The sequence below is a fragment of the Xenopus tropicalis genome, chromosome 3, assembly GCF_000004195.4.
Source record: "Xenopus tropicalis strain Nigerian chromosome 3, UCB_Xtro_10.0, whole genome shotgun sequence".
NCBI lineage: Eukaryota > Metazoa > Chordata > Amphibia > Anura > Pipidae > Xenopus > Xenopus tropicalis.
Window position 1 is genome coordinate 10,288,476 of NC_030679.2, and position 25,263 is coordinate 10,313,738.

At 45.5% G+C, this 25,263-nt stretch overlaps 2 protein-coding genes across 3 annotated transcripts; one reads left to right on the forward strand and one right to left on the reverse strand.

Moving 5' to 3' along the window:
* Window positions 1-12,896, forward strand: itfg2 (integrin alpha FG-GAP repeat containing 2). Of its 2 annotated transcripts, NM_001126551.1 has the most exon segments (12): window positions 77-420; window positions 519-614; window positions 2,436-2,477; window positions 3,080-3,239; window positions 3,845-3,981; window positions 5,419-5,564; window positions 6,865-6,959; window positions 8,283-8,336; window positions 9,015-9,127; window positions 10,855-10,972; window positions 11,061-11,234; window positions 12,460-12,892. In NM_001126551.1, coding segments are annotated over 12 exon segments (1,326 nt in total). In that variant the 5' UTR covers window positions 77-324; the 3' UTR covers window positions 12,555-12,892.
* A 971-nt stretch (window positions 12,897-13,867) lies between these two features.
* On the reverse strand, window positions 13,868-24,387 carry nrip2 (nuclear receptor interacting protein 2). The gene is made up of 6 exons (XM_004920036.4): window positions 24,115-24,387; window positions 21,153-21,350; window positions 19,804-19,886; window positions 16,478-16,581; window positions 16,271-16,323; window positions 13,868-15,028 (listed from the first exon to the last, which is right to left on the reverse strand). The coding sequence occupies exons 1-6, from the start codon at window positions 24,295-24,297 to the stop codon at window positions 14,885-14,887; spliced, it is 765 nt and encodes a 254-aa protein (XP_004920093.2). The 5' UTR covers window positions 24,298-24,387; the 3' UTR covers window positions 13,868-14,884.
* Window positions 24,388-25,263: the final 876 nt, after the last annotated feature.

Genomic DNA, 25,263 nt, shown 5'->3' on the forward strand with positions numbered 1-25,263 from the left:
ATATACTCTGCTAGTCACTTGACAGGCCAGGCGATCACATGTGTAGAATTCGACCAATGGCTGCTGCCGCCTTGACGTCATTTTAACGTGCCGGAAGTAAAACTGTAGCATTAGTTCCATATCAGGCTGGGCTGCTTCCAGCTTGTTTGTGTAGTATTAGCCTGCCTAATGTAGCAGTTCTCCTGGGCACTTACCAACTGGTATTACTTCAAACAATAAAATAATTGCTGTTTCATATAAGAATAAAATAAGCCAGCTTTTGTATCCTGACTACATTCAAACGTAGGATTTTGTCGGTATCGGTAGCATTGTGTTTGCTGCTCCATGCGCTCCCTCAGCTATGTGCAACGAGCAGTCCTGGAATTCAGCGGCTCCCTGTTCCCTCACGCCCTGTGCCTGGGGGATGCTGACAATGACTCGGTAAGGGACTGTGACAGGACACAATGGTTGGTTTAAACCAAGTTCAGATGTGTAGCATGTGGGAACTAATGTCAAACTGTTGCCTGTTCTCTCTACAGCTGAACGAGCTGGTTCTTGGGGACACGAGTGGAAAGTTGCATGTCTATAAAAATGAACAAAGCAAGCCCTGGCTGACCCGCTCTTGCTCCGGGATGGTAAGAATACATTTTAGTTTTTTCCTACAGTGATTTAGACATCGCTATGAATGTCTGTGAAGATTCTCATTCATCCAGGCCAGGGATCCTCAAACTACGGCCCCCCAGGGTAATTTACCAGGCCCCCACTGCATCCTCACCCCTGGCAGCGGAGAGAGAGGACTCAGCGGGGAGCCGAATGGGGGAGCTGGGAGGACGGATAGAGCTGGCAGAGAGAGGACTCAGCGGGGAGCTAGGAGAGGGAGGATGGATAGAGCTGGCAGAGAGAGGACTCAGCGGGGAGCTAGGAGAGGGAGGACGGATAGAGCTGGCAGAGAGAGGACTCAGCGGGGAGCTAGGAGAGGGAGGACGGATAGAGCTGGCAGAGAGAGGACTCAGTGGGGAGCTAGGAGAGGGAGGACGGATAGAGCTGGCAGAGAGAGGACTCAGTGGGGAGCTAGGAGAGGGAGGATGGATAGAGCTGGCAGAGAGAGGACTCAGCGGGGAGCTAGGAGAGGGAGGACGGATAGAGCTGGCAGAGAGAGGACTCAGCGGGGAGCTAGGAGAGGGAGGACGGATAGAGCTGGCAGAGAGAGGACTCAGTGGGGAGCTAGGAGAGGGAGGACGGATAGAGCTGGCAGAGAGAGGACTCAGTGGGGAGCTAGGAGAGGGAGGACGGATAGAGCTGGCAGAGAGAGGACTCAGTGGGGAGCTAGGAGAGGGAGGACGGATAGAGCTGGCAGAGAGAGGACTCAGCTGGGAGAGGGAGGACTCAGCAGGCAGTGGGAGGAAAGAACTGGGAGAGGGAGGCCGGACGGAGTGGGGGGGAGCTTGAAGAGGGAGGACTCAATGGGCAACAGGATGGGAGAGAGAGGACAGACGGACATTGTGGGAGCTGGGGTGTGCTGGAAGAGAGTGGATTCAGTGGGGAGCTGGGAGGGAGGAGGGACAGCAGGAGCGGGGTGGGGGTGAGCTGGGAGAGTGAGGACGGACGATGTGGGGGGAGCTGGAAGAGAGAGGATGCAGCGGGAGAGGGGAGCTGGAAGAGAGAGGATGCAGGAGTGGGCCGGACTATAGTGGGGGGACTATAGTCCAGCCTTCCAACAGTCTGAGGGACCATGAACTGGCCCCTTGCTTGAAAAGTTTGAGACCCCTGATCCAGGCCATGATGTACAGTAGCTTGTAGAATTAAGTATAATTTTCTGAGTTTACTTGAAAATGTTTCTCTACTCATCCAAGTGGCTACAAATGGGCAAATTGAAGAAGTCACTCAAGTAAATGGTGCGGGTCTATAAATAGAAGGGAGAAGCCGTATTGGTTAGGGTTCAGGTTGGGAGAGGGCGGGTAAGGGTCGGATGCCGATAGAGTTCTTGTCGGCCCGCACATCCCTACTGTAGATATACCTTATCTCCTGTACCTGGATGTATAAATTCCTTGCCCTTACACACTAGAACATTGTGCGCAGTTAAGGCAAAATGTGCCCACAAGGGTGGGGATTTTAAGATAGGGTGCACCTAGGCCCCTCGCATCCGCATTTTTGCTGCCCTAGACCTGCCCACAAATCTGGGCCTGGCCAGGGGGGTGAGCGGGCAGACAACAGGGGCCCCTGGGCCAGCACCCCTGATGGGCCTTGAACACCCAGGCTGTTTGTACGTCAAACCTTAGTGCCAAAGAGTTCTTATTTATTCCATGGAATAAATATTATTAATATTAAGCTGGCCTTTGTCATATATAAATATATATGTGAGTGGATTGCAGCTCAACACGCAAAAGCAGAAAACAAAATGGCTGGTGTTGTAACATTGTTGTTTAATGCTATCTACATTTTTTTTTTTTTTCTAGCTCACGTGTGTTGGGGTAGGCGATGTTTGCAATAAAGGAAAGGTGAGTAGTAACAGTTTTGCTTCGTTGATACAGTTTACTATATAATATAGCATAATTGAAAAAAACCCTAATCTTGTGTTAGCTTCCACTCTGGGCTAAACATGATCATTAGCTTTAAAGGGAAACTTCACCCAAACACAACTTAAGCTTTTTGAAAAGTAAACATGATATTAAGCAACTTTGTAATGTACATCAGTAAAACAAATATGCAGCCTTTTTATGATTTAATAATAATAATCTGGCTGACTACTTTGAGGCTTTAAAAAACATGTAACAGTAGTCGACTGCCTTGAGCCTGCCTTCTGCCTGCATCCTCCCAATCCCATAATTCCCTGCACACATGATCTCAATAAGGAAAGCAGCATCACAGTGCAATGCATTGTGGGTGATGCAGTTCCTGCGTGCTGTCTGTATGCTGTGGAGAAGTTGTTACAATTTGTAACATCAGTGTTTTAGTCCCTCCTCCCCTCCCATGATTTCAAATGATGCAGAAAGAGAAGAAATGTTTTGCAGCTGGAGTTCAGCATATAAAAAAATTTGAATGGAACAATTTTGCACCTATGTTAATAAATGTATCTCATGTATCTCTTTTCCCCTCAAAGAATTTTGTGATTGCAGTCAGCGCAGAAGGCTGGTTTCACCTCTTTGACTTGTCGGCCAAGCCTGAAGGCCCATTGGACCCTTTGCAGGGGGATGAGCAGAAAGCAACCTATACCCAGCACCTCCCAGCCAACACAAAGCTTGCTCTGATCAGTGATATTGGTAGGAATGAAATGCGTGCGTTCTCCTATATTTACTGTTTGGCCAGGGGTGGGCAAACTACGGCCCGCGGGCCACATCCGGCCCCTTGGCCTTTTTAATCCGGCCCGCCGACGACGCCAAGTCTCATCACGCGAGACTTGGTGTCATTGGCGGGCCGGAATTAAACAGACTAAGGGGGCGTAACGCTGGCCTGGCCCTGCCCCGGTCTGGCCCGGGGGTAAGTAAATGTGGCCCGTGAGCCAAAAAGTTTGCCCACCCCTGTGTTAGGCATTGGTCCAAATTAGACAGAGGCAGGCCCGGACTGCCAATCTGCAGGGGCTGCTGTTACATGCCATAGACATTTACATTTCATTTGGTGGGGGGCTGTTTGTGCCTCTGCATATATAAAATGCCAGGGCCTATTTTGAACCCCAGTCCAGACCTAAACAAATTCAAGTTCCATCATTTCAGATTTCCCTTGAATTTATATTGCAGAAATTGCAATATTAGTAAGATATCTGAATAGCCCCCAAGCAGGTACGAGGGCCTTCTTTTATTTTGGTTATTTGTTGAAAGCCTCAGTTTGTTTGAAGTTACTTGTACAACATTTTGTTTTCCTCTTCCAGATGGGGACGGACTCTGTGAGTTGGTTCTGGGGTACACAGACCGAGTAGTGCGGGCTTTTCGCTGGGAAAGTCCCCCGGATGCTGACCTGACATGTGGCCAATTGGTGACCCTAAAGAAATGGCTGCTTGAAGGGCAGGTAAAGCGCAAATAGAAAAAGCTATTTAAAGTGACTATGGTTAGGGTCGGACTGGGACACCGGGAAAATTCCTGGTGGGCCCAGACCCTTGCCAGCACTCCCCCTGCCCGACCGTTCCCCCCTGACGCGTTAAACTTATTCGCACTCAGGGAAGGACGTCCTGGGGTTGGGGGGGTTTAGGGGACGCGTCTGGCTGGGGCCCCTGGGGGGGGAGCCCCGGTGGGCCCTGCACCCCCCAGTCCGACCCTGAATATGTTCTTCCTCTTATAACTGTTAAAGGGATTCTGTCATGATTTTTATGGGGTACTTTTTATTTCTGAATTACACCGTTTACATAGCAAATAATTCACTCTACCATTGAAAATTGTATTTTTGAACCATCAAATGTAATTTTTTCTAGTTGTAATATTAGTGTGTAGGCAGGGCCGCCAACACAAATCGCAGGGCTCTGTACAACATAATTATCTGGGCCCCCCTCCTCCCGGGGGGGCCTAACAAACATAGTTACATGTAAGCATGTAAAAGCACTAGCCCTCCTCTATTCCATGCCATTCACTCCATTGTTTTCCAGTCTCCCCCCTTTTTCTACTCTCTTATGCATTTAACCTCTTGATATGTCAGTCTCCTTTAAAACACATATACCTGCACCCTCCTGCTGCCTAGGAGACCTGGGTGGCCATCCCTGACTTTCCCTCCCCACTCACCTTGCCCTCCTGTGGCCAGATTGTGGAACTGCACCCTCCTGCTGCCTAGGAGACCTGGGTGGCCATCCCTGACTTTCCCTCCCCACTCACCTTGCCCTCCTGTGGCCAGATTGTGGAACTGCACCCTCCTGCTGCCTAGGAGACCTGGGTGGCCATCCCCGACTTTCCCTCCCCACTCACCTTGCCCTCCTGTGGCCAGATTGTGGAAGTGCACCCTCCTGCTGCCTAGGAGACCTGGGTGGCCATCCCCGACTTTCCCTCCTCAAAGAACCCTCCAAGGAAGTATCGCGAGAGAATGGATCCCTGTTTCTGGGGGTTGGACCTGGGGTGGTGCCACCCCCCCACCTTGAATTGCTGTCAATAACTGGCAGTAACGGGGTTAAATATAAATTGCAGACTTGCTCAACGGAGTTCAAAGGGGCCATCTTCCCCTGTCTTCTGATCCTCTGCCTTATAGAGGGGGCAGGAGTCAGTGGAGGCAGCTATTACAAAAAGTTTTTAACAGCTCATACCGACACATAGATACACAGTCTTTGCAAGGCCCATATTATCACACTCAGGGGAACATACTCTATCATTTTTTGGGTAGCAATGAGAAAAGGTGGACAACCCCTTTAACTTAGCGTGCAGCTCTGAACTCACTTTTTTGGGTTCAGCTGAATACCGAACTGATTCCGCGTGCGGCAAAAATTCTTTTCCCCCTAGCATTTAACCCTTCCCCGTCTCATTGCAGGTGGATAGTCTTTCTGTTAATCCTGCTGCAGATGGGACCCCGGAGCTCATGGTGTCCCAGCCTGGGTGCGGCTATGCTGTTCTCCTCTGTACATGGAAAGAAGACCCGAGCTTGGGCACCGAGGGGGCAGGAGCTGCAGAAACCAGGTGAGCGGAGAGAGGGGGGAAAGGAAGCACCAAATGATGTATGAGACCAGAATAGATGCTGAAGAAGTTTATGTATGTGATGCTTTAAATATTATACCAGGTCACTTTAATAATAGTAGACTGTTAAACATATATATTCAAGCCCTGCAAGCCGTTCTGACATTGCAGAGGCAGTATTGTGTCCTCCAGGTATTTTAATCCATCCCCCCGTTGCTCCTTACACAGGAGGCATGCAACATTCCTTTCCTCCTTCTGTGCTTCCATACAAGGACAGCAGGTGGCGCTGTGGTGAGGTTTAGCTCAAGTTTTTCAGTACAGGTATGGGACGCATTATCCAGAATGCTCGGGACCTGGGGTTTTCCTGATAAGGGATCTTTCAGTAATTTGGATCTCCATACCTTAAGTCTACTAAAATATTATTTAAACATTAATTAATCCCAATAGGATTGTTTTGCTTCCAATAAGGGGTAATTATATCTTAGTTGGGATCAAGTACAGGTACTGTTTTATTATTACAGAGAAAAGGGAATAATTTAACCATGAAATAAACCCAATAGGGCTGTTCTGCCCCCAATAAGGGGTAATTATATCTTAGTTGGGATCAAGTACAGGTACTGTTTTATTATTACAGAGAAAAGGGAATCATTTAACCATTAAATAAACCCAATAGGGCTGTTCTGCCCCAATAAGGGGTAATTATATCTTAGTTGGGATCAAGTACAGGTACTGTTTTATTATTACAGAGAAAAGGGAATCATTTAACCATGAAATAAACCCAATAGGGCTGTTCTGCCCCAATAAGGGGTAATTATATCTTAGTTGGGATCAAGTACAGGTACTGTTTTATTATTACAGAGAAAAAGGAAATCATTTTTAAAAATTAGAATTATTTGGTTATAATGGAGTCTATGGGAGATGGCCTTTCCGTAATTGGGACCTTTCTGGATAACAGGTTTCCGGATAGTGGATCCCATGCCTGTAATTCAAAAAGTATAAGAAATAAAAATTGAAGACCAATTGAAAAATTGCAAAGAATTGTCTGTTCTATAATATTCTAAAAGTTAGCTTAAAGATTAACTACCCTATTAAAGCTGTCTCGTCTGTTTCTAGCCAGGCTACCATGTCTACTCTGTCCCTGTCTGCACTAATCTAGTTCTGTTAGTCTGCATGTGTAATGCCCTTTCCATTGATATGTATCCGATTTGCTTATGCTGTATGTTTCCTAGACTGTACACACACACACCTTTCTGCTTTGCTGCTCTACAGTCCAGCTCACCTACTGCAATATCTTTTATTTAAGGGAGGTTTCCACACGGGATGTTATCCTTCACCAGACTTCTCTCCGGATCCATAATAAAAATGTTTCTACGCACCTGATTGGCAGCATAAAGAGAGGTACATGGAAAGTCTTATGGGGAATAAGGTATATACAGGTATAGGACCCGTTATCCAGAATGCTTGGGACCAATGGTATTTCGGATAAGGGGTCTTTCCATAATTTGGATCTCCATTTCTTAAATCTACTAAAATATCAATATAACAATAAGTAAACCCAATAAGATTGTTTTGTCTCAAATAAGCATTAATTATATCTCAGTTGGGATAAAGTACAGGTACTGTTTTATTATTACAGAGAAAACGGAATCATTTAACCATGAAATAAACCCAATAGGGCTGTTCTGCCCCCAATAAGGGGTAATTATATCTTAGTTGGGATCAAGTACAGGTACTGTTTTATTATTACAGAGAAAAGGGAATCATTTAACCATTAAATAAACCCAATAGGACTGTTCTGCCCCCAATAAGGGGTAATTATATCTTAGTTGGGATCAAGTACAGGTACTGTTTTATTATTATAGAGAAAAGGGAATCATTTAACCATTAAATAAACCCAATAGGACTGTTCTGCCCCCAATAAGGGGTAATTATATCTTAGTTGAGATCAAGTACAGGTACTGTTTTATTATTACAGAGAAAAGGGAATGATTTTACCATTAAATAAACCCAATAGGGCTGTTCTGCCCCCAATAAGGGGTAATTATATCTTAGTTGGGATCAAGTACAGGTACTGTTTTATTATTACAGAGAAAAGGGAATCATTTAACCATTATATAAACCCAATAGGGCTGTTCTGCCCCCAATAAGGGGCAATTATATCTTAGTTGGGATCAAGTACAAGTACTGGTTTATTATCACAGAGAAAAAGCAATGTATTCAAGTACCTTATCCCTTATTACCCGTTCCAAAAGCTTTCCTACTACTGATGTTAGACTAACAGGCCTATAGTTTTCAGGCTGAGAACAGGATCCATTTTTAAATAAAAGAACCACGTTAGCAATTCACCAGTCCCTCTGCACGATGCCAGACCTCAATGAATCCGGCAAAACTAAGTGAAGAGATTTGCCAAAAAAAGAGCTAAGCTCATTTAATTTCCCAAGATGAATACCATCCGTTCATGGACCTATGTTCAAGTCTGAATTTCCTCCTGAGTGACCCGCGTATTTAAATTACTAAAATTGGGTCCGTTGAAATGGCTGCCTTTATTAGCTGGATCCTTAGTACTGTCATTCTTACCTAATTCTGATTTCTCAAGAAAACCTTTGGCTTTGGTTTGATGAGGCCATGACGCCTCCTGCTCTAACCTTGACCCTGCCCAGCTGGGAATAGAAAAGCTGATTGATGTTTTACTAATAACAGTCTTTCTCTTTCAATGTGCAGGGCCTAGTGCTGGGAGAAAGGAAGCCGGCCTGTTTGCCCTCTGCACTTTGGATGGTGAGTGTCCATTGAGAAGTATAGGAGGTTGTTGTATGAAGAAGGAGAATAAGGTATGAGCAGCTAGAGGGCTGCCTTGTATATAGGTAGGAGCCATAGACACAAAGAGGGCAGTTGAAACATGTAAGTCCAGGTTGTGCTTACTTTCACTATCTATCAGAGCTGCCATCAGAAACCCACTTGTCCCTCTGGGGCTCTGTACTCAGGGCTGCCATCAGAAACCCACTTGTCCCTCTGGGGCTCTGTACTCAGGGCTGCCATCAGAAACCCACTTGCCCTCTGTGGCTCTGTACTCAGGGCTGCCATCAGAAACCCACTTGTCCCTCTGGGGCTCTGTACTCAGGGCTGCCATCAGAAACCCACTTGTCCCTCTGGGGCTCTGTACTCAGGGCTGACATCAGGTGGGCACAGGGGGACAGTCGTCCTGGGCGCTGTGGGTTTTGGGTCTTGAGGGGAGGGCCTGGCTGCGCTGCACTTGGATTATCCAAACCCCTCTGCTGTCAGTGGTCTGCAGGGTCAGACTGGGGTATGAGAGTCCCACCGGGGCTGTTACCCCAGGGGCCCCCACTAACCAGCCAGCGCCTTCCCCCCCTTTATGCATGACTTATCCTTTGTGGCGATTGGGGGAAGGAGGGCAGTGGGGGAGCTTCCATGATCTGCCTCTTTTGTCTCTTACAGGCACCCTGAAGCTTATGCAGGGCTCAGATCGGCTCCTACAGGGCTCAGATCAGCTCCTATGGTCGGTCCAGGTGGATCATCAGCTGTTTGCACTAGAGAAGGTGGATATAACGGTGAGGGTCTCTGTAGGGCCTTCTTTGGCACCCTGACTCATTGATGATCTCTGATACCCTTTGTATGCATGGTCATTTTGTGGCGTTCTGCCTACCCAGGGTTTTTCAAAGGGGCAGTTAACCTTCAAATGAACTTTTAATATTTTGCCGAATATCCTTTTCCTAGCAACTTTGCAATTGGTCTTCATTATTTATTGTTTTTGAATTATTTGCCTTTCTCTTCTATATCTTTCCAGCTTTCAAATAGGAGTCACTGACCCTGGCAGCTAAATAACTATTGCTCTGTGGGCCTTCAACTTTATTATTATTATTGTTACTTTTTATTCCTTATGTTTCTATTCAGGGCCCCTCTTATCAATATCTCAGTCTCTCATTCAAATTACTGCCTGATTGCTAAGTTAAACAGGACCCAACAACCAGATAGCTGCTGAAATTCCAAACTGGAGAGCTGCTGAACAGAAAGTTAAATAACTGAAACACCACAAATAATAAAAAAAAAAATGAAAACCAAATTGTCTAAGACAGTCCAACTTCTGTGGTACCGAGGGTCAGAATTTTTCTGGCCTACATGGTGGAGGGTCGATAATGGAAGCCAGTTTTGGCCTCTCCCCTTTTTTTTAACCACGCCCACTTCAAACCACATCCATGTTATCACAAGACCATCCCCACATTAATGGAGGTAGCGCAGCAAAACCCCAAATGTTTGGTGCTCACTGTAGGGATATCCCCCTTCATTCATATGTGAAAGAATTATATTATGTCATATTAAGACACACCCTTAAATCCATATGGCTTCTCCTCCCTTGTGGATAGCATAGCAACCCCCAGCATATAATTACACACCTTAGGGACCATATAATTACTATTTCCAAATGTTAACAAACCCCTGCCAGGTTCACCTCCCACGGGCAGCACAGGGCAGGCAAAGTATGGCACACACAGGCAGCATAAGGAAGGCAGTGTATGGCACACACAGGCAGCATAGGGCAGGCAGAGTATGGCACACACAGGCAGCATAGGGCAGGCAGAGTATGGCACACACAGGCAGCATAGGGCAGGCAGGGTATGGCACACACAGGCAGCATAGGGCAGGCAGAGTATGGCACACACAGGCAGCATAGGGCAAGCAGAGTATGGCACACACAGGCAGCATAGGGCAGGCAGAGTATGGCACACACAGGCAGCATAGGGCAGGCAGAGTATGGCACACACAGGCAGCATAGGGCAGGCAGAGTATGGCACACACAGGCAGCATAGGGCAGGCAGAGTATGGCACACACAGGCAGCATAGGGCAAGCAGAGTATGGCACACACAGGCAGCATAGGGCAGGCAGAGTATGGCACACACAGGCAGCATAGGGCAGGCAGAGTATGGCACACACAGGCAGCATAGGGCAGGCAGAGTATGGCACACACAGGCAGCATAGGGCAGGCAGAGTATGGCACACACAGGCAGCATAGGGCAGGCAGAGTATGGCACACACAGGCAGCATAGGGCAGGCAGAGTATGGCACACACAGGCACTGGTCTAAGAATATAATTGTCTGAATCATAGTAAAAGTTAATTTAAAGGTGAAATACCCCATAAACTTTCTCAGTGTGCCCCATGTTGCCTCCCCTTGGCCCCGGCTTCTACTTGTGGGAAACGTGGAATTCCACAGCGTTAGATAACCCATCTATCAGTGTGCACTTCTATGTAGCAGCATAACCTTACTGCTTCCCTGCAGGGCAATGGGGAGGAAGAAGTTGTTGCCTGTGCGTGGGATGGACAGACATACATTATTGATCACAACCACGCCATCTTGCGCTTCCAGGTGGAGGAGAATGTCAGTGCCTTCTGTGCAGGTCAGTGTCTAATACATTATGCCTAATATAATATACTTAATTACTCAATCACTAATGCCACATGTCTCTCCTGCCGCTGTGCTCTTAGGCCTCTATGCCTGCCGGGAAGATGAGAACAGCCCTTGCTTGGTGTACGTGGGCTTCAACCAGAAGATCTACATTTATTGGGCCGTGACACTGGAACGAATAGAGACTTCCAATCTGCTGCGCGTCATGGAGGGAAATGATGAGTTCTCTGCCCTGTTGAGCCAGCTCCATGTTGGTAAGCGCATAAAAACATATGAAGGATTCAGGGCAAATCTATAGAGGAAGAAGATGCTGCAGTTGCTGGGGGCTCAGAGGTGTAGAGGTCTGTTTAAAGGGGATGTTTACCTTTAAATTAACTGTAAGTATAATGTAGGGTGTGATAATTTGGAACACTTTGCAATTGGTCTTCATTTTTTATTGTTTGTGTTTTTTTTATTTTTCTGTAGCAGTTCTCCAATTTCAGCAACTATCTGGTTGCTACGGTCCAAATAACCTTAGCAACCAGAGAGTGGTTTGAATGAGAGACTGGAATATGAGCAGTAGGGAGCCTAAATAGAAAGATAAGCTATAAAAAGTAGCAATAACTATAATATTGTAGCCTCACAGAGCAATAGTTTTTGGCTGCTGGGGTCAGTGACCCCCTTTTAAAAGCTGGAAAGAGTCCGAAGAAGGCAACCGAAAAGTTGCTTAGAAATGGCCATTCTGTAACATACTAAAGGTAAACTTAAAGGTGAACTGTCCCAGAAAGGCCTATGTAAATACAGCCATAAGCATTCACAGAAAAACTGCTCAATCAAAAGAAACACAGGATTTCTTGTATTCTTTTGTGTAAACATGTTCTTAGGTATCAAACTTCCTTTCTCAGAAAAAACCCTCATTCCTGGGGCTGAGTCTATGCAGCCCTCTCCTCTCTCTCTCGTCCCCTCCCATACGATTTCAGAAGAATTCATTTCCCCTCCCATCAGAGTGTGTGATCTATGCTACCAGCCTCTAGAGCTATGGGAGACCAAGCTAAAATGGCAGCTACTATCTTAAAGGAGAACTACCCCCCCCCTTAGCTATAAAAGCCCCCTTAACTGGCTTGCCTCGACCCCCCTCACCTCTTCCTTATTGCATATTCTGTAACTTAAAAAACTGTCCCTATCTCAAACCCCAACCTAAAAATGCAGAGCAGCGCAGCAATGTACCCGGACGCCATCTTCCATTCAATCGTAGAAGCTTCGGGTCTCACCGCCGACACGGGCAGGGTGTAGGGGGTGTAGTTCTCTTTTAAACAAACAGAGGGAGCTCCTAGGGCTGTTAACTCAGGTATGGTAATGGTTTCTGCAGAATAAATATAGGGTTCTAGGTGGCACTAATGTGGCAAATCTATTGGCAGTAAAATGCCAAAATGATATTGTGTGTACATAATAAGCTGCCTGCCCTATATACTTTTTTTTTTACCTTTCCATTTTTTGCAGACGCCAATGATCCTTCTGCTGTTCGCGAGCTCATTCACCAGACCATGTACTTTCCCAATAGTGGGGACAAACGTGCTGCTAATAAGCCTGACTAGAGACAGGCGTGACCCTCTGAAGGGCGTGTATCTGCCGGATGTTAAGCTTCGTCCATAGTAACATCAGTACCTTCTAAACTAAACCAAGTGATGCCCTCCTATTACAGGATCTCCATTGCCTTTGGTACGAGCTAATCCAGTGTCAAGGAAGCATTTCCCGGGCCAAAGGAGGCGATAAGTGTTTATGCTCATGATATGATTAAGATGCAGCTCAAGCATTTGGAATATATCTTTCCAAGATGGCTATTGGGAGAAGGCTGTGATTTTAAAGATGAAGGAAAGGTAAAAACTCAGTAAGCTTTATCAGAAAGGTCTAAATACAGCCATAAGCACTCACAGAAATGCTGCTCTGAGTCCTCTGTCAAAAGATTTGTTGTCTCTGTTTTCCTCTGCCACAGCTCTCTCCTCTCTCCCCTCCCTCAAGAATGCTAAGAACTCACTCCCCCCCTCCATAGTAATGTGGATCTGAGCCAATCAGCAGGAAGCTTCCTCATATTCTTACTAACTGAACATGTACAGGGGTCTTGGTCTTGGTGCCGGAGCGAGGCATTATGGGAACTTTCTTTACAGAGCTGAGCGTTTTTTTCCTATGAGGCTTCTGATCATCTGAACAGGAGAAATGTGGGGAGACTTAAGGGCCCTATTGAGAGAACTGAAGGTATGCCTGCAGCTTCAGATTAACTCTTTATTAGCCTTTCCTTCTCCTTTCATTTAGGGATGTGTGTTCCCAATGAGAAATGTGTATTTAAGAAGGCAGTCTCCTCCATCCTAAGGGCAAAGGCACGCGGAGATACTTAGTAGCAGTTACTTGTTATGGCTACTAAACACCGGACAATAGACATTGCCATGTAAACCTACCTACAGGGGTTTACATGACTCTTCTACATGCTCCATAATGTGCCTGTCCAGTCCCTTCCCATGTGTAAGAATGGAAGTTAAAATTGGCAGAGGCAAACAATATGGCAGCTGCCTCTATTGAAAGCTCTCATTGATACACATTATTTCATTTAACCAAACTAAAGTCTGAGAAGCCTTCCTTGCTGGTCAAAGTAAAGCCACTTTATTAATATAAGAAACATGCTTACGGGCATTTAAAAAGCAATAGTGACATGCGCAATGCTGTATCATATACAACCTGTAAAATATATACTTATAAACAGTGCTAGGTGATGTCGTGTGTTGGTGGGGGACAACTCTGTACCTTTTAATGCTTTACAATAGAGGAGTCACTTTAAACATGTTGCTCCCCAACCCCTTGGGGCTACATAGGGGCTATCAAATGGCCAATTATAGCTGTTATTTGCACCCCAGGAACTTTATCCATGCTTGTGTTGCTCCCCAACATTTGAATGTTGCTCAGGGGTGTAAAAGGTTGGGGATCCCTGCTATATAGGAAACACCAGCTGGGTACTGGGCCCAGTTGGGTTCTCTCTAGGGTTCTGTAGTATTTTATGACAGTTTGGGGGAGTTATTTTTTTTTTCTGTTTCAGCACAATAATGCCTCCATGTTTAAAACCAGGTCCAGGTTTTGCTGAGATGGGAATGGGAGAAGACCTGACTGCCCTTAACACAACCAAACCTAGAACCTTGAGAGTGAACCAATGCAACTTGCAGCAACAATGTTCCATCATCTAGACCAGGTGTCCCCAACCTTTCTTACTCATGAGCCAAATGTAAAAAGACTTGGGGAGCAACACAAGCACCATAAAAGTTCATGGAGGAGCCAAATAAGGGCTGTGATTGGCTATTAGGGGCCTCTATGCACCCTATCAGCTTACAGGGGGCTTTATTTGGTAGGAAATCTTGTTTTTATTCAACCAAAACTTGCCCCCAAGTCAGGAATTCAAAAATAACTCCCTGGTTTGGGGGCAATGAGAGCAACATCCAAGGGGTTGGGGAGCAACTTGTTGCCCCAGAGCCACTGGTTGGGGATCACTAATCTAGTGGGAACCTTCCCAGAGGAGTGGGGGCAGTTATAGCAGCAAACAGAGAGGCAACTTGGTTTGAGAATGATATTGGACAGGCTAGTGCAGGTCTGGACTGGAATACAAACACAGAAACCCAACAAAGTTCCGTCACCAAGTCCAGAACTTGAATATGAGTTTTTCAGAGAAAGAAGATGCAGAGCGATATGACAACAATTGCCATTGTCTCCGGTTCCTAGAATCAAGGTGCCATGCAAGGAGGCTCCCATCTCATTTCCAGTCCAGCGGCAAGTAGTTCTGCAGTGTAAGCATTAGGGTTCCGGGTAGGTAGTCATTGGAAGCTGATTGTGCTTTAGTAAAGGCGGCAGTTGTATGGGTATGGAGTTACCCACAGCATGTAGCAGATCATGGCCCCCTGGTACCTTCTGGTGGCCACTGATCCATCGCTGCTTGGGGTTCCTCCGGGTTGCGCTTGGCATCAATGGGGTTTAGGAATGGGATTTCCTGGTGTGGTGTTTTGAGGACACCTCGTTCCAGATCAATGCAGCACTGAGAGGAGAAACCAGAGTACAATATGGCAGGGAATGGGAGTGGGATACTGAGCTTGTAACAACCTTTATATCATGGACTTTCTGTTGTGTTATTCCATATGTAAAAAAGACTTGGGGTATTATGTGACATCATTGGGGTGTGGGGTAGTTCACCTTTACATGAGCAATTCCAGCTGTTTAATGGGGATTTACTGACCCCCGGAAGCCAAAAAAAAAAATACTGCTCTATGAGACTACTATTTTGTATTTTTTTATTACGTCTCTTTCTATTCAGACCTCTCTTATTCATATTCCAATGTTCCACTAACAACACTATATGGTTGCTATGGTATTTTATACCAGCTGCTAAAAGTCCAAACTGGAGAGCTGCTAAGCAAAAAGCTAAATGATTAAAAAAACACATAATAAAAAATTAAGGCCAACTGCAAGTTGTATCAGGATATCACTCTCTACATTATACAGGTATGGGACCTGTTATCCAGAATGCTCGGGACCTGGGTTTTTCCGGATAAGGGGTCTTTCCGTAATTTGGATCTCTATAACTTGTCTATTAAAAACCCAATAGGGCTGTTCTGCCCCAATAAGGGGTAATTATATCTTAGTTGGGATCAAGTACAGGTACTGTTTTATTATTACAGAGAAAAGGGAATCATTTAACCATTAAATAACCCAATAGGGCTGTTCTGCCCCCAATAAGGGGTAATTATATCTTAGTTGGGATCAAGTACAGGTACTGTTTTATTATTACAGAGAAAAGGGAATCATTTAACCATTAAATAAACCCAATAGGGCTGTTCTGCCCCCAATAAGGGGTAATTATATCTTAGTTGGGATCAAGTACAGGTACTGTTTTATTATTACAGAGAAAAGGGAATCATTTAACCATTAAATAAACCCAATAGGGCTGTTCTGCCCCAATAAGGGGTAATTATATCTTAGTTGGCATCAAGTACAGGTACTGTTTTATTATTACAGAGAAAAGGGAATCATTTAACCATGAAATAAACCCAATAGGGCTGTTCTGCCCCCAATAAGGGGTAATTATATCTTAGTTGGGATCAAGTACAGGTACTGTTTTATTATTACAGAGAAAAGGGAATCATTTAACCATGAAATAAACCCAATAGGGCTGTTCTGCCCCCAATAAGGGGTAATTATATCTTAGTTGGGATCAAGTACAGGTACTGTACTGTAGCTGGGTAGATACTATTGGTTAAACAGAAGCAGCCATAAAACCTACCTTAAGAGACACCAATGTCCTGAGGCCAAGACAGATCTCTGTCAGGTCATCGTCTGAGGAAGGAAAAAAACAAAGTTGTGCACTGGGATGCTTTTTAATGGCCTATTGGCCGGCTCAAGTGGGGGTGGGTGTTGTAAGTGGGAAAATACCATTGTAGCCCTAAATCTGAGAGCATATGGTACCTCTCGCCCCCGTTGCATTACTTACCCACGATCACTGCTTCACCCGTCAGTCTCTCTGGTCCCAGTTCAATGTCTACTCTGAGCTCCTTCGGAAGCGTCTTCTGTCCATTCTGCTCAGAGAGCCCCATTCTGCAAGCATAAGGCACATCTTATATACCCTGTGCCCCCCTAGCCCTCAGGGTACTTCTGCCCCATTCCAATGAGCTTTCACTTGAACAACTGTATGCAGAGGAACACCTGGGGAGGTGGGGTGGGTTATATGCGGAAAGACTTAATGGGAGGAATAAAGAAGGAGACAAGGAGAAGAAGAGAGATGAACAAAAGGGCAATGGTTAATAGGGTGGTGGGGGATAAATTGGTGTATAAAGAAGAGGAGATGAGTACAGGTATGGGATCCATTATCCAGAAACCTGTTATCCAGAAAGATCTGAATTACGGAAAGTCTGTCTCCCATAGACTCCATTTTAATCAAATAATTCAGATTTTTAAAATGGATTTCCTTTTTCTCTGTAATAATAAAACAGTACCTGTACTTGATCCCAACTAAGATATAATTACCCCTTATTGGGGCAGAACAGCCCTCTTGGGTTTATTTCATGGTTAAATGATTCCCTTTTCTCTGTAATAATAAAACAGTACCTGTACTTGATCCCAACTAAGATATAATTACCCCTTATTGGGGCAGAACAGCCCTATTGGGTTTATTTAATGGTTAAATGATTCCCTTTTCTCTGTAATAATAAAACAGTACCTGTACTTGATCCCAACTAAGATATAATTACCCCTTATTGGGGGCAGAACAGCCCTATTGGGTTTATTTCATGGTTAAATGATTCCCTTTTCTCTGTAATAATAAAACAGTACCTGTACTTGATCCCAACTAAGATATAATTACCCCTTATTGGGGGCAGAACAGCCCTATTGGGTTTATTTCATGGTTAAATGATTCCCTTTTCTCTGTAATAATAAAACAGTACCTGTACTTGATCCCAACTAAGATATAATTACCCCTTATTGGGGCAGAACAGCCCTATTGGGTTTATTTAATTGTTAAATGATTCCCTTTTCTCTGTAATAATAAAACAGTACCTGTACTTGATCCCAACTAAGATATAATTACCCCTTATTGGGGGCAGAACAGCCCTATTGGGTTTATTTCATGGTTAAATGATTCCCTTTTCTCTGTAATAATAAAACAGTACCTGTACTTGATCCCAACTAAGATATAATTACCCCTTATTGGGGGCAGAACAGCCCTATTGGGTTTATTTAATGGTTAAATGATTCCCTTTTCTCTGTAATAATAAAACAGTACCTGTACTTGATCCCAACTAAGATATAATTACCCCTTATTGGGGGCAGAACAGCCCTATTGGGTTTATTTAATGGTTAAATGATTCCCTTTTCTCTGTAATAATAAAACAGTACCTGCACTTGATCCCAACTAAGATATAATTACCCCTTATTGGGGGCAGAACAGCCCTATTGGGTTTATTTAATGGTTAAATGATTCCCTTTTCTCTGTAATAATAAAACAGTACCTGTACTTGATCCCAACTAAGATATAATTACCCCTTATTGGGGCAGAACAGCCCTATTGGGTTTATTTAATGGTTAAATGATTCCCTTTTCTCTGTAATAATAAAACAGTACCTGCACTTGATCCCAACTAAGATATAATTACCCCTTATTGGGGGCAGAACAGCCCTATTGGGTTTATTTAATGGTTAAATGATTCCCTTTTCTCTGTAATAATAAAACAGTACCTGTACTTGATCCCAACTAAGATATAATTAATCCTTATTGGGGCAGAACAGCCCTATTGGGTTTATTTAATGGTTAAATGATTCCCTTTTCTCTGTAATAATAAAACAGTACCTGTACTTGATCCCAACTAAGATATAATTACCCCTTATTGGGGGCAGAACAGCCCTATTGGGTTTATTTCATGGTTAAATGATTCCCTTTTCTCTGTAATAATAAAACAGTACCTGTACTTGATCCCAACTAAGATATAATTAGCCCTTATTGGGGGCAGAACAGCCCTATTGGGTTTATTTAATGGTTAAATGATTCCCTTTTCTCTGTAATAATAAAACAGTACCTGTACTTGATCCCAACTAAGATATAATTACCCCTTATTGGGGGCAGAACAGCCCTATTGGGTTTATTTAATGGTTAAATGATTCCCTTTTCTCTGTAATAATAAAACAGTACCTGTACTTGATCCCAACTAAGATATAATTACCCCTTATTGGGGCAGAACAGCCCTATTGGGTTTATTTAATGGTTAAATGATTCCCTTTTCTCTGTAATAATAAAACAGTACCTGTACTTGATCCCAACTAAGATATAATTACCCCTTATTGGGGCAGAACAGCCCTATTGGGTTTATTTAATGGTTAAATGATTCCCTTTTCTCTGTAATAATAAAACAGTACCTGTACTTGATCCCAACTAAGATATAATTACCCCTTATTGGGGCAGAACAGCCCTATTGGGTTTATTTAATGGTTAAATGATTCCCTTTTCTCTGTAATAATAAAACAGTACCTGTACTTGATCCCAACTAAGATATAATTACCCCTTATTGGGGGCAGAACAGCCCTATTGGGTTTATTTCATGGTTAAATGATTCCCTTTTCTCTGTAATAATAAAACAGTACCTGTATTTGATCCCAACTAAGATATAATTAATCCTTATTGGAAGAAAAACAATCCTATTGGGTTTAATTAATGCTTTATTGATTTTTTTTTTTAGTAGACTTAAGATGTTGAGATCCAAATTATGGAAAGACCCCTTATCCTGCGCACTCTTGGTCCTGCACATTCTGGATAACAGGTTCTATACCTGTAGTTGCTTCTTTTTGCTCCTCCTATAGACAACTCTGGGACTGGTCCAGCTGGAGGGGGGTTAAAGGGGTTGTTCACCCTTTAATTAACGTTTATTATAATGTAGACTGCTGTTCTGAGACAATTTGCAATTGGTCTTCATTTTTTTTTATGAATTTACTTTTTGTTCAGCAGCTCTCCAGTTTAAAATTTCAGCAGTCATGTGGTTGCTAGGGTTCAAAATACCTTAGCAACCAGGGACTGGTTTGAATAAGAGACTGATATATTTATAGGAGAGGGGGATGGATAGAAAAATGAGTAATAAAAAGGAGCAAATAATGGAAAAACTATAGAAAATAAATAATGAAGCCCAATTGAAATGTTACTTAGAATTGGCCATTCTACAACATACTAAAAGTTTAATGTAAAGGGGGAGCCTATGTGAAAAAAACACAAACAATTTGTTTTGTATTGTTTAATTCTCCTAAAATTGTGGCCCCCCACCCTGGTTGCTCTTACCCCAGCCTTTCCGTGCAGCTCCGGGAGATGAGGTTCTGTTGATGTTCCGTGCATAGCTTGGCCTTTGCGTCATGGCCACAAACCTGTGTGCAGAAAGGACACCCCCCTTTTTATATATATATATATATATATATATATATATATATATAATGTATCCCCAACATACCAGCCCTGCCCTTTCAATAGGGACATGTATAAAATCAATCATCCACCCCCCCCCCGACCCATATTGATGCTGGAACCCAGTGGTTTAAAGGGGCAGTTCACCATTAAGTTCAACTTTTGGTATGTTATAGAATGCCCAATTCTAAACAACTTTTCAGTTGGTCTTCATTATTTGTTTTTCAGAGTTTTTAAATGATTTGCCTTTTTCTTCTAACTCTGTGCAGCTTGCAAATGGGGGGGGTCACTGACCCCTGAGCCCAGGGCCGGAACTAGGGGAAGGCAGAAGAGGCACCTAGGGGCAACAGTGGGTGGGCGCCAGGCAGGCACCTCTTCTTTCACTTACCCCTATTTCCATGCCCTTTACCCCCACCGTTCACCCACCTCCAGTGACCCCCGCAGCCCCACACATGGGAGGGGGGGATGGGCCAAGCCGGCTGGCTTGCCTAGGGTGCCCGGCTGGCTTGCCTAGGGTGCCCGGCTGGCTTGCCTTGGGTGCCCGGCTGGCTTGCCTTGGGTGCCCGGCTGGCTTGCCTTGGGTGCCCGGCTGGCTTGCCTAGGGTGCCCGGCTGGCTTGCCTAGGGTGCCCGGCTGGCTTGCCTAGGGTGCCCGGCTGGCTTGCCTTGGGTGCCCGGCTGGCTTGCCTTGGGTGCCCGGCTGGCTTGCCTTGGGTGCCCGGCTGGCTTGCTTAGGGTGCCCGGCTGGCTTGCCTTGGGTGCCCGGCTGACTTGCCTTGGGTGCCCGACTGACTTGCCTAGGGTGCCTGGATGGCTTGGCCCGGCACTGCCTGAGGAAATAAACTATTGCTCTGTAATTATAAAGTATTGTTACTTTATATTACTTATTTATATATTCAGGCCCTCTCCTATTCATTTATCAGTCTTTCATTCAAACCACAACCCTGGTTGCTAAGGTAATTTGGATCCTAGCAACCAAACAGCTGCTGAAACGCCAAGCTGGAGAGCTGCTGGGCAAAGCTGAAATAATTTTAAAAAAACTACAAATAAAAAAAAAATGAAGACCAATTGCAAATTGTCTCAAAGGTAAACAACCCTCAGTTAAAAGGAGCTGTTGGTGGGAGCAGATTCTGCTCATTGGGGTAACACATTTACTCCCATTAGTCTAACTGCCCAATCAGGGCTCATCTCAGTATAAGCAGGTATACAAGTAGTTGCTAGGGGTTGTACCTTGCAGGGTATGAGTAGAGCTTGTTCCTTCCAGCCACCGGGGGGCTCCTCACCCAACTTAGTTGGCTGTATCGTCTCATCACCCTGGGGGGGTGCGTCTCTCCCCCTGTTGCACGGGGAAGTTGGAAATACAGGGTTATCGCTTTCGATGCTCAGGCTGCCCCCCATGAGCCGTCTCTGGATCACACTGTGTGGCTGCTGCAATCAGATTGGACCTTGATTATAATAATAGTAATGTACTGTTACCCTGCACTAGTAACCTAGGTCTATATGTTTCAGAAACCCTACTATAGTTTATATAAATACCCCGCTGTGTAGCCCCGGGGGCAGCCATTCCTGCACTGGTACAGCTGGGGTGTTTGCTACAGAAACCCTACTATAGTTTATATAAATACCCCGCTGTGTAGCCCCGGGGGCAGCCATTCCTGCACTGGTACAGCTGGGGTGTTTGCTACAGAAACCCTACTATAGTTTATATAAATACCCCGCTGTGTAGCCCCGGGGGCAGCCATTCCTGCACTGGTACAGCTGGGGTGTTTGCTACAGAAACCCTACTATAGTTTATATAAATACCCTGCTGTGTAGCCCCGGGGGCAGCCATTCCTGCACTGGTACAGCTGGGGTGTTTGCTACAGAAACCCTACTATAGTTTATATAAATACCCCCGCTGTGTAGCCCCGGGGGCAGCCATTCCTGCACTGGTACAGCTGGGGTGTTTGCTACAGAAACCCTACTATAGTTTATATAAATACCCCGCTGTGTAGCCCCGGGGGCAGCCATTCCTGCACTGGTACAGCTGGGGTGTTTGCTACAGAAACCCTACTATAGTTTATATAAATACCCCGCTGTGTAGCCCCGGGGGCAGCCGTTCCTGCACCGGTACAGCTGGGGTGTTTGCTACAGAAACCCTACTATAGTTTATATAAATACCCCGCTGTGTAGCCCCAGGGGCAGCCATTCCTGCACTGGTACAGCTGTGGTGTTTGCTACAGAAACCCTACTATAGTTTATATAAATACCCCCGCTGTGTAGCCTCGGGGGCAGCCGTTCCTGCACCGGTACAGCTGGGGTGTTTGCTACAGAAACCCTACTATAGTTTATATAAATACCCCGCTGTGTAGCCTCGGGGGCAGCCGTTCCTGCACTGGTACAGCTGGGGTGTTTGCTACAGAAACCCTACTATAGTTTATATAAATACCCCGCTGTGTAGCCCCGGGGGCAGCCATTCCTGCACTGGTACAGCTGGGGTGTTTGCTACAGAAACCCTACTATAGTTTATATAAATACCCCGCTGTGTAGCCCCGGGGGCAGCCATTCCTGCACTGGTACAGCTGGGGTGTTTGCTACAGAAACCCTACTATAGTTTATATAAATACCCCGCTGTGTAGCCCCGGGGGCAGCCATTCCTGCACTGGTACAGCTGGGGTGTTTGCTACAGAAACCCTACTATAGTTTATATAAATACCCCCGCTGTGTAGCCCCGGGGGCAGCCATTCCTGCACCGGTACAGCTGGGGTGTTTGTTACAGAAACCCTACTATAGTTTATATAAATACCCCGCTGTGTAGCCCCGGGGGCAGCCATTCCTGCACCGGTACAGCTGGGGTGTTTGCTACAGAAACCCTACTATAGTTTGGCTGCCCCCGGGGCTACACAGCGGGGTATTTATATAAACTATAGTAGGGTTTCTGTAGCAAACACCCCAGCTGTACCAGTGCAGGAATGGCTGCCCCCGGGGCTACACAGCGGGGTATTTATATAAACTATAGTAGGGTTTCTGTAGCAAACACCCCAGCTGTACCAGTGCAGGAATGGCTGCCCCCGGGGCTACACAGCGGGGTATTTATATAAACTATAGTAGGGTTTCTGTAGCAAACACCCCAGCTGTACCAGTGCAGGAATGGCTGCCCCCGGGGCTACACAGCGGGGTATTTATATAAACTATAGTAGGGTTTCTGTAGCAAACACCCCAGCTGTACCAGTGCAGGAACGGCTGCCCCCGAGGCTACACAGCGGGGTATTTATATAAACTATAGTAGGGTTTCTGTAGCAAACACCCCAGCTGTACCGGTGCAGGAACGGCTGCCCCCGAGGCTACACAGCGGGGTATTTATATAAACTATAGTAGGGTTTCTGTAGCAAACACCCCAGCTGTACCAGTGCAGGAATGGCTGCCCCCGGGGCTACACAGCGGGGTATTTATATAAACTATAGTAGGGTTTCTGTAGCAAACACCCCAGCTGTACCAGTGCAGGAATGGCTGCCCCCGGGGCTACACAGTGGGGTATTTATATAAACTATAGTAGGAATTCTTAAGCAAACATGCAACTTTTATCAGAGCAGGGCAACAGAACATTATATTTAAATGCCCCAACCAGTGGCTCCGGGGCAACATGTTGCTCCCCAACCCCTTGGGTGTTGCTCTCAGTGCCCCCAAACCAGGGAGTTATTTTTGAATTCCTGACTTGGGGGCAAGTTTTGGTTTAATAAAAACAAGATTTCCTACCAAATAAAGCCCCTGTAAGCTGATAGGGTGCATAGAGGCTGCCTAATAGCCAATCACAGCCCTTATTTGGCTCCTCCATGAACTTTTATGGTGCTTGTGTTGCTCCCCAAGTCTTTTTACATTTGACTGTGGCTCCCGAGTAAGAAAGGCTGAGGACCCCTGATGTATATAGTCAACCAAACCGGGATCAGTGCTTTGCAAATGGTGGGGATTGAGGCTTAGGGGCCCCCCTAGGGCACAGCCCAAAGGCCAGTTAGGTTAACATTTAAACCAAGAGTAGCAGCGTTATAGGACAGCGAACCAACATGGCACCGTAGAAATCATTGCAGTCTGCAGCATGCATCTATAGGAATCCCTGCAAGACATGAAAGCAGTCCCACATTTTGGCCCTGTAACTTGGTTCAGAGCTGCAAACATTAGTCTCACTGAGCAACCCGGGTCCCCCCCCCACACTCACCAGGTCTTTACTGGTCCCCAGTCTCCGCAGCTGGTCCAGTGGCAGAAGATCCGCAGAGTCTTTGTGCACAAACTGCGTGGCTTGTTTGAGGCGTCTCTGCTGGTGCAGTATTGCTGAGCCCCTCAGATCCTTCTCCCTCTTTGGGGAGTCCCTGTTCTGTGTGTCTCTCCCAAGTCCCTGCATAGTGCAGGTTCAGGGTAATAAGCAGATCCCTATATGAGGTTCCGGGTAGGAAGCAGATCTCTATATGAGGTTCAGGGTAAGAAGCAGATCTCTATATGAGGTTCCGGGTAGGAAGCAGATCTCTATATGAGGTTCTGGGTAAGTAGCAGATCCCTATATGAGGTTCAGGGCAATGAGCAGATCCCTATATGAGGTTCTGGGTAGGAATGAGATCTCTATATGAGGTTCAGGGTAGGAAGCAGATCTCTATATGAGGTTCTGGGTAAGTAGCAGATCTCTATATGAGGTTCTGGGTAAGTAGCAGATCTCTATATGAGGTTCTGGGTAAGTAGCAGATCTCTATATGAGGTTCTGGGTAAGTAGCAGATCTCTATATGAGGTTCTGGGTAAGTAGCAGATCTCTATATGAGGTTCTGGGTAAGAAGCAGATCTCTATATGAGGTTCAGGGTAGGAAGCAGATCTCTATATGAGGTTCAGGGTAAGAAGCAGATCTCTATATGAGGTTCTGGGTAAGTAGCAGATTCCTATATGAGGTTCAGGGTAAGAAGCAGATCCCTATATGAGGTTCAGGGTAGGAAGCAGATCTCTATATGAGGTTCAGGGTAAGAAGCAGATCCCTATATGAGGTTCAGGGTAGGAAGCAGATCCCTATATGAGGTTCCGGGTAGGAAGCAGATCCCTATATGAGGTTCAGGGTAGGAAGCAGATCTCTATATGAGGTTCAGGGTAGGAAGCAGATCCCTATATGAGGTTCAGGGTAAGAAGCAGATCCCTATATGAGGTTCAGGGTAGGAAGCAGATCCCTATATGAGGTTCAGGGTAGGAAGCAGATCTCTATATGAGGTTCCGGATAAGAAGCAGATCTTGGAATGAATGGATTTTCCCTGCAGATTCTCCTCTTCTTGCTGTACTCGCCCCCATACACTCTGCCTGGTACTTCTCACTCCTTAGCTCTCTGCCTCATT

Coding starts and splice junctions, on each gene's coding strand:
- itfg2 (XM_031897613.1), top strand. CDS start 325: ATGCGCTCCCTCAGCTATGTGCAACGAGCAGTCCTGGAATTCAGCGGC. Junction 6,960..9,014: donor GATTGGCAGCATAAAGAGAG/GTACATGGAAAG, acceptor TGTCTCTTACAG/GCACCCTGAAGCTTATGCAG. Junction 11,235..12,459: donor GTTGAGCCAGCTCCATGTTG/GTAAGCGCATAA, acceptor CATTTTTTGCAG/ACGCCAATGATCCTTCTGCT.
- nrip2 (XM_004920036.4), bottom strand. CDS start 24,297: ATGCAGGGACTTGGGAGAGACACACAGAACAGGGACTCCCCAAAGAGG. Junction 21,351..24,114: donor TGGGGACCAGTAAAGACCTG/GTGAGTGTGGGG, acceptor ATCTGATTGCAG/CAGCCACACAGTGTGATCCA. Junction 16,324..16,477: donor GGGTGAAGCAGTGATCGTGG/GTAAGTAATGCA, acceptor TTCCTTCCTCAG/ACGATGACCTGACAGAGATC.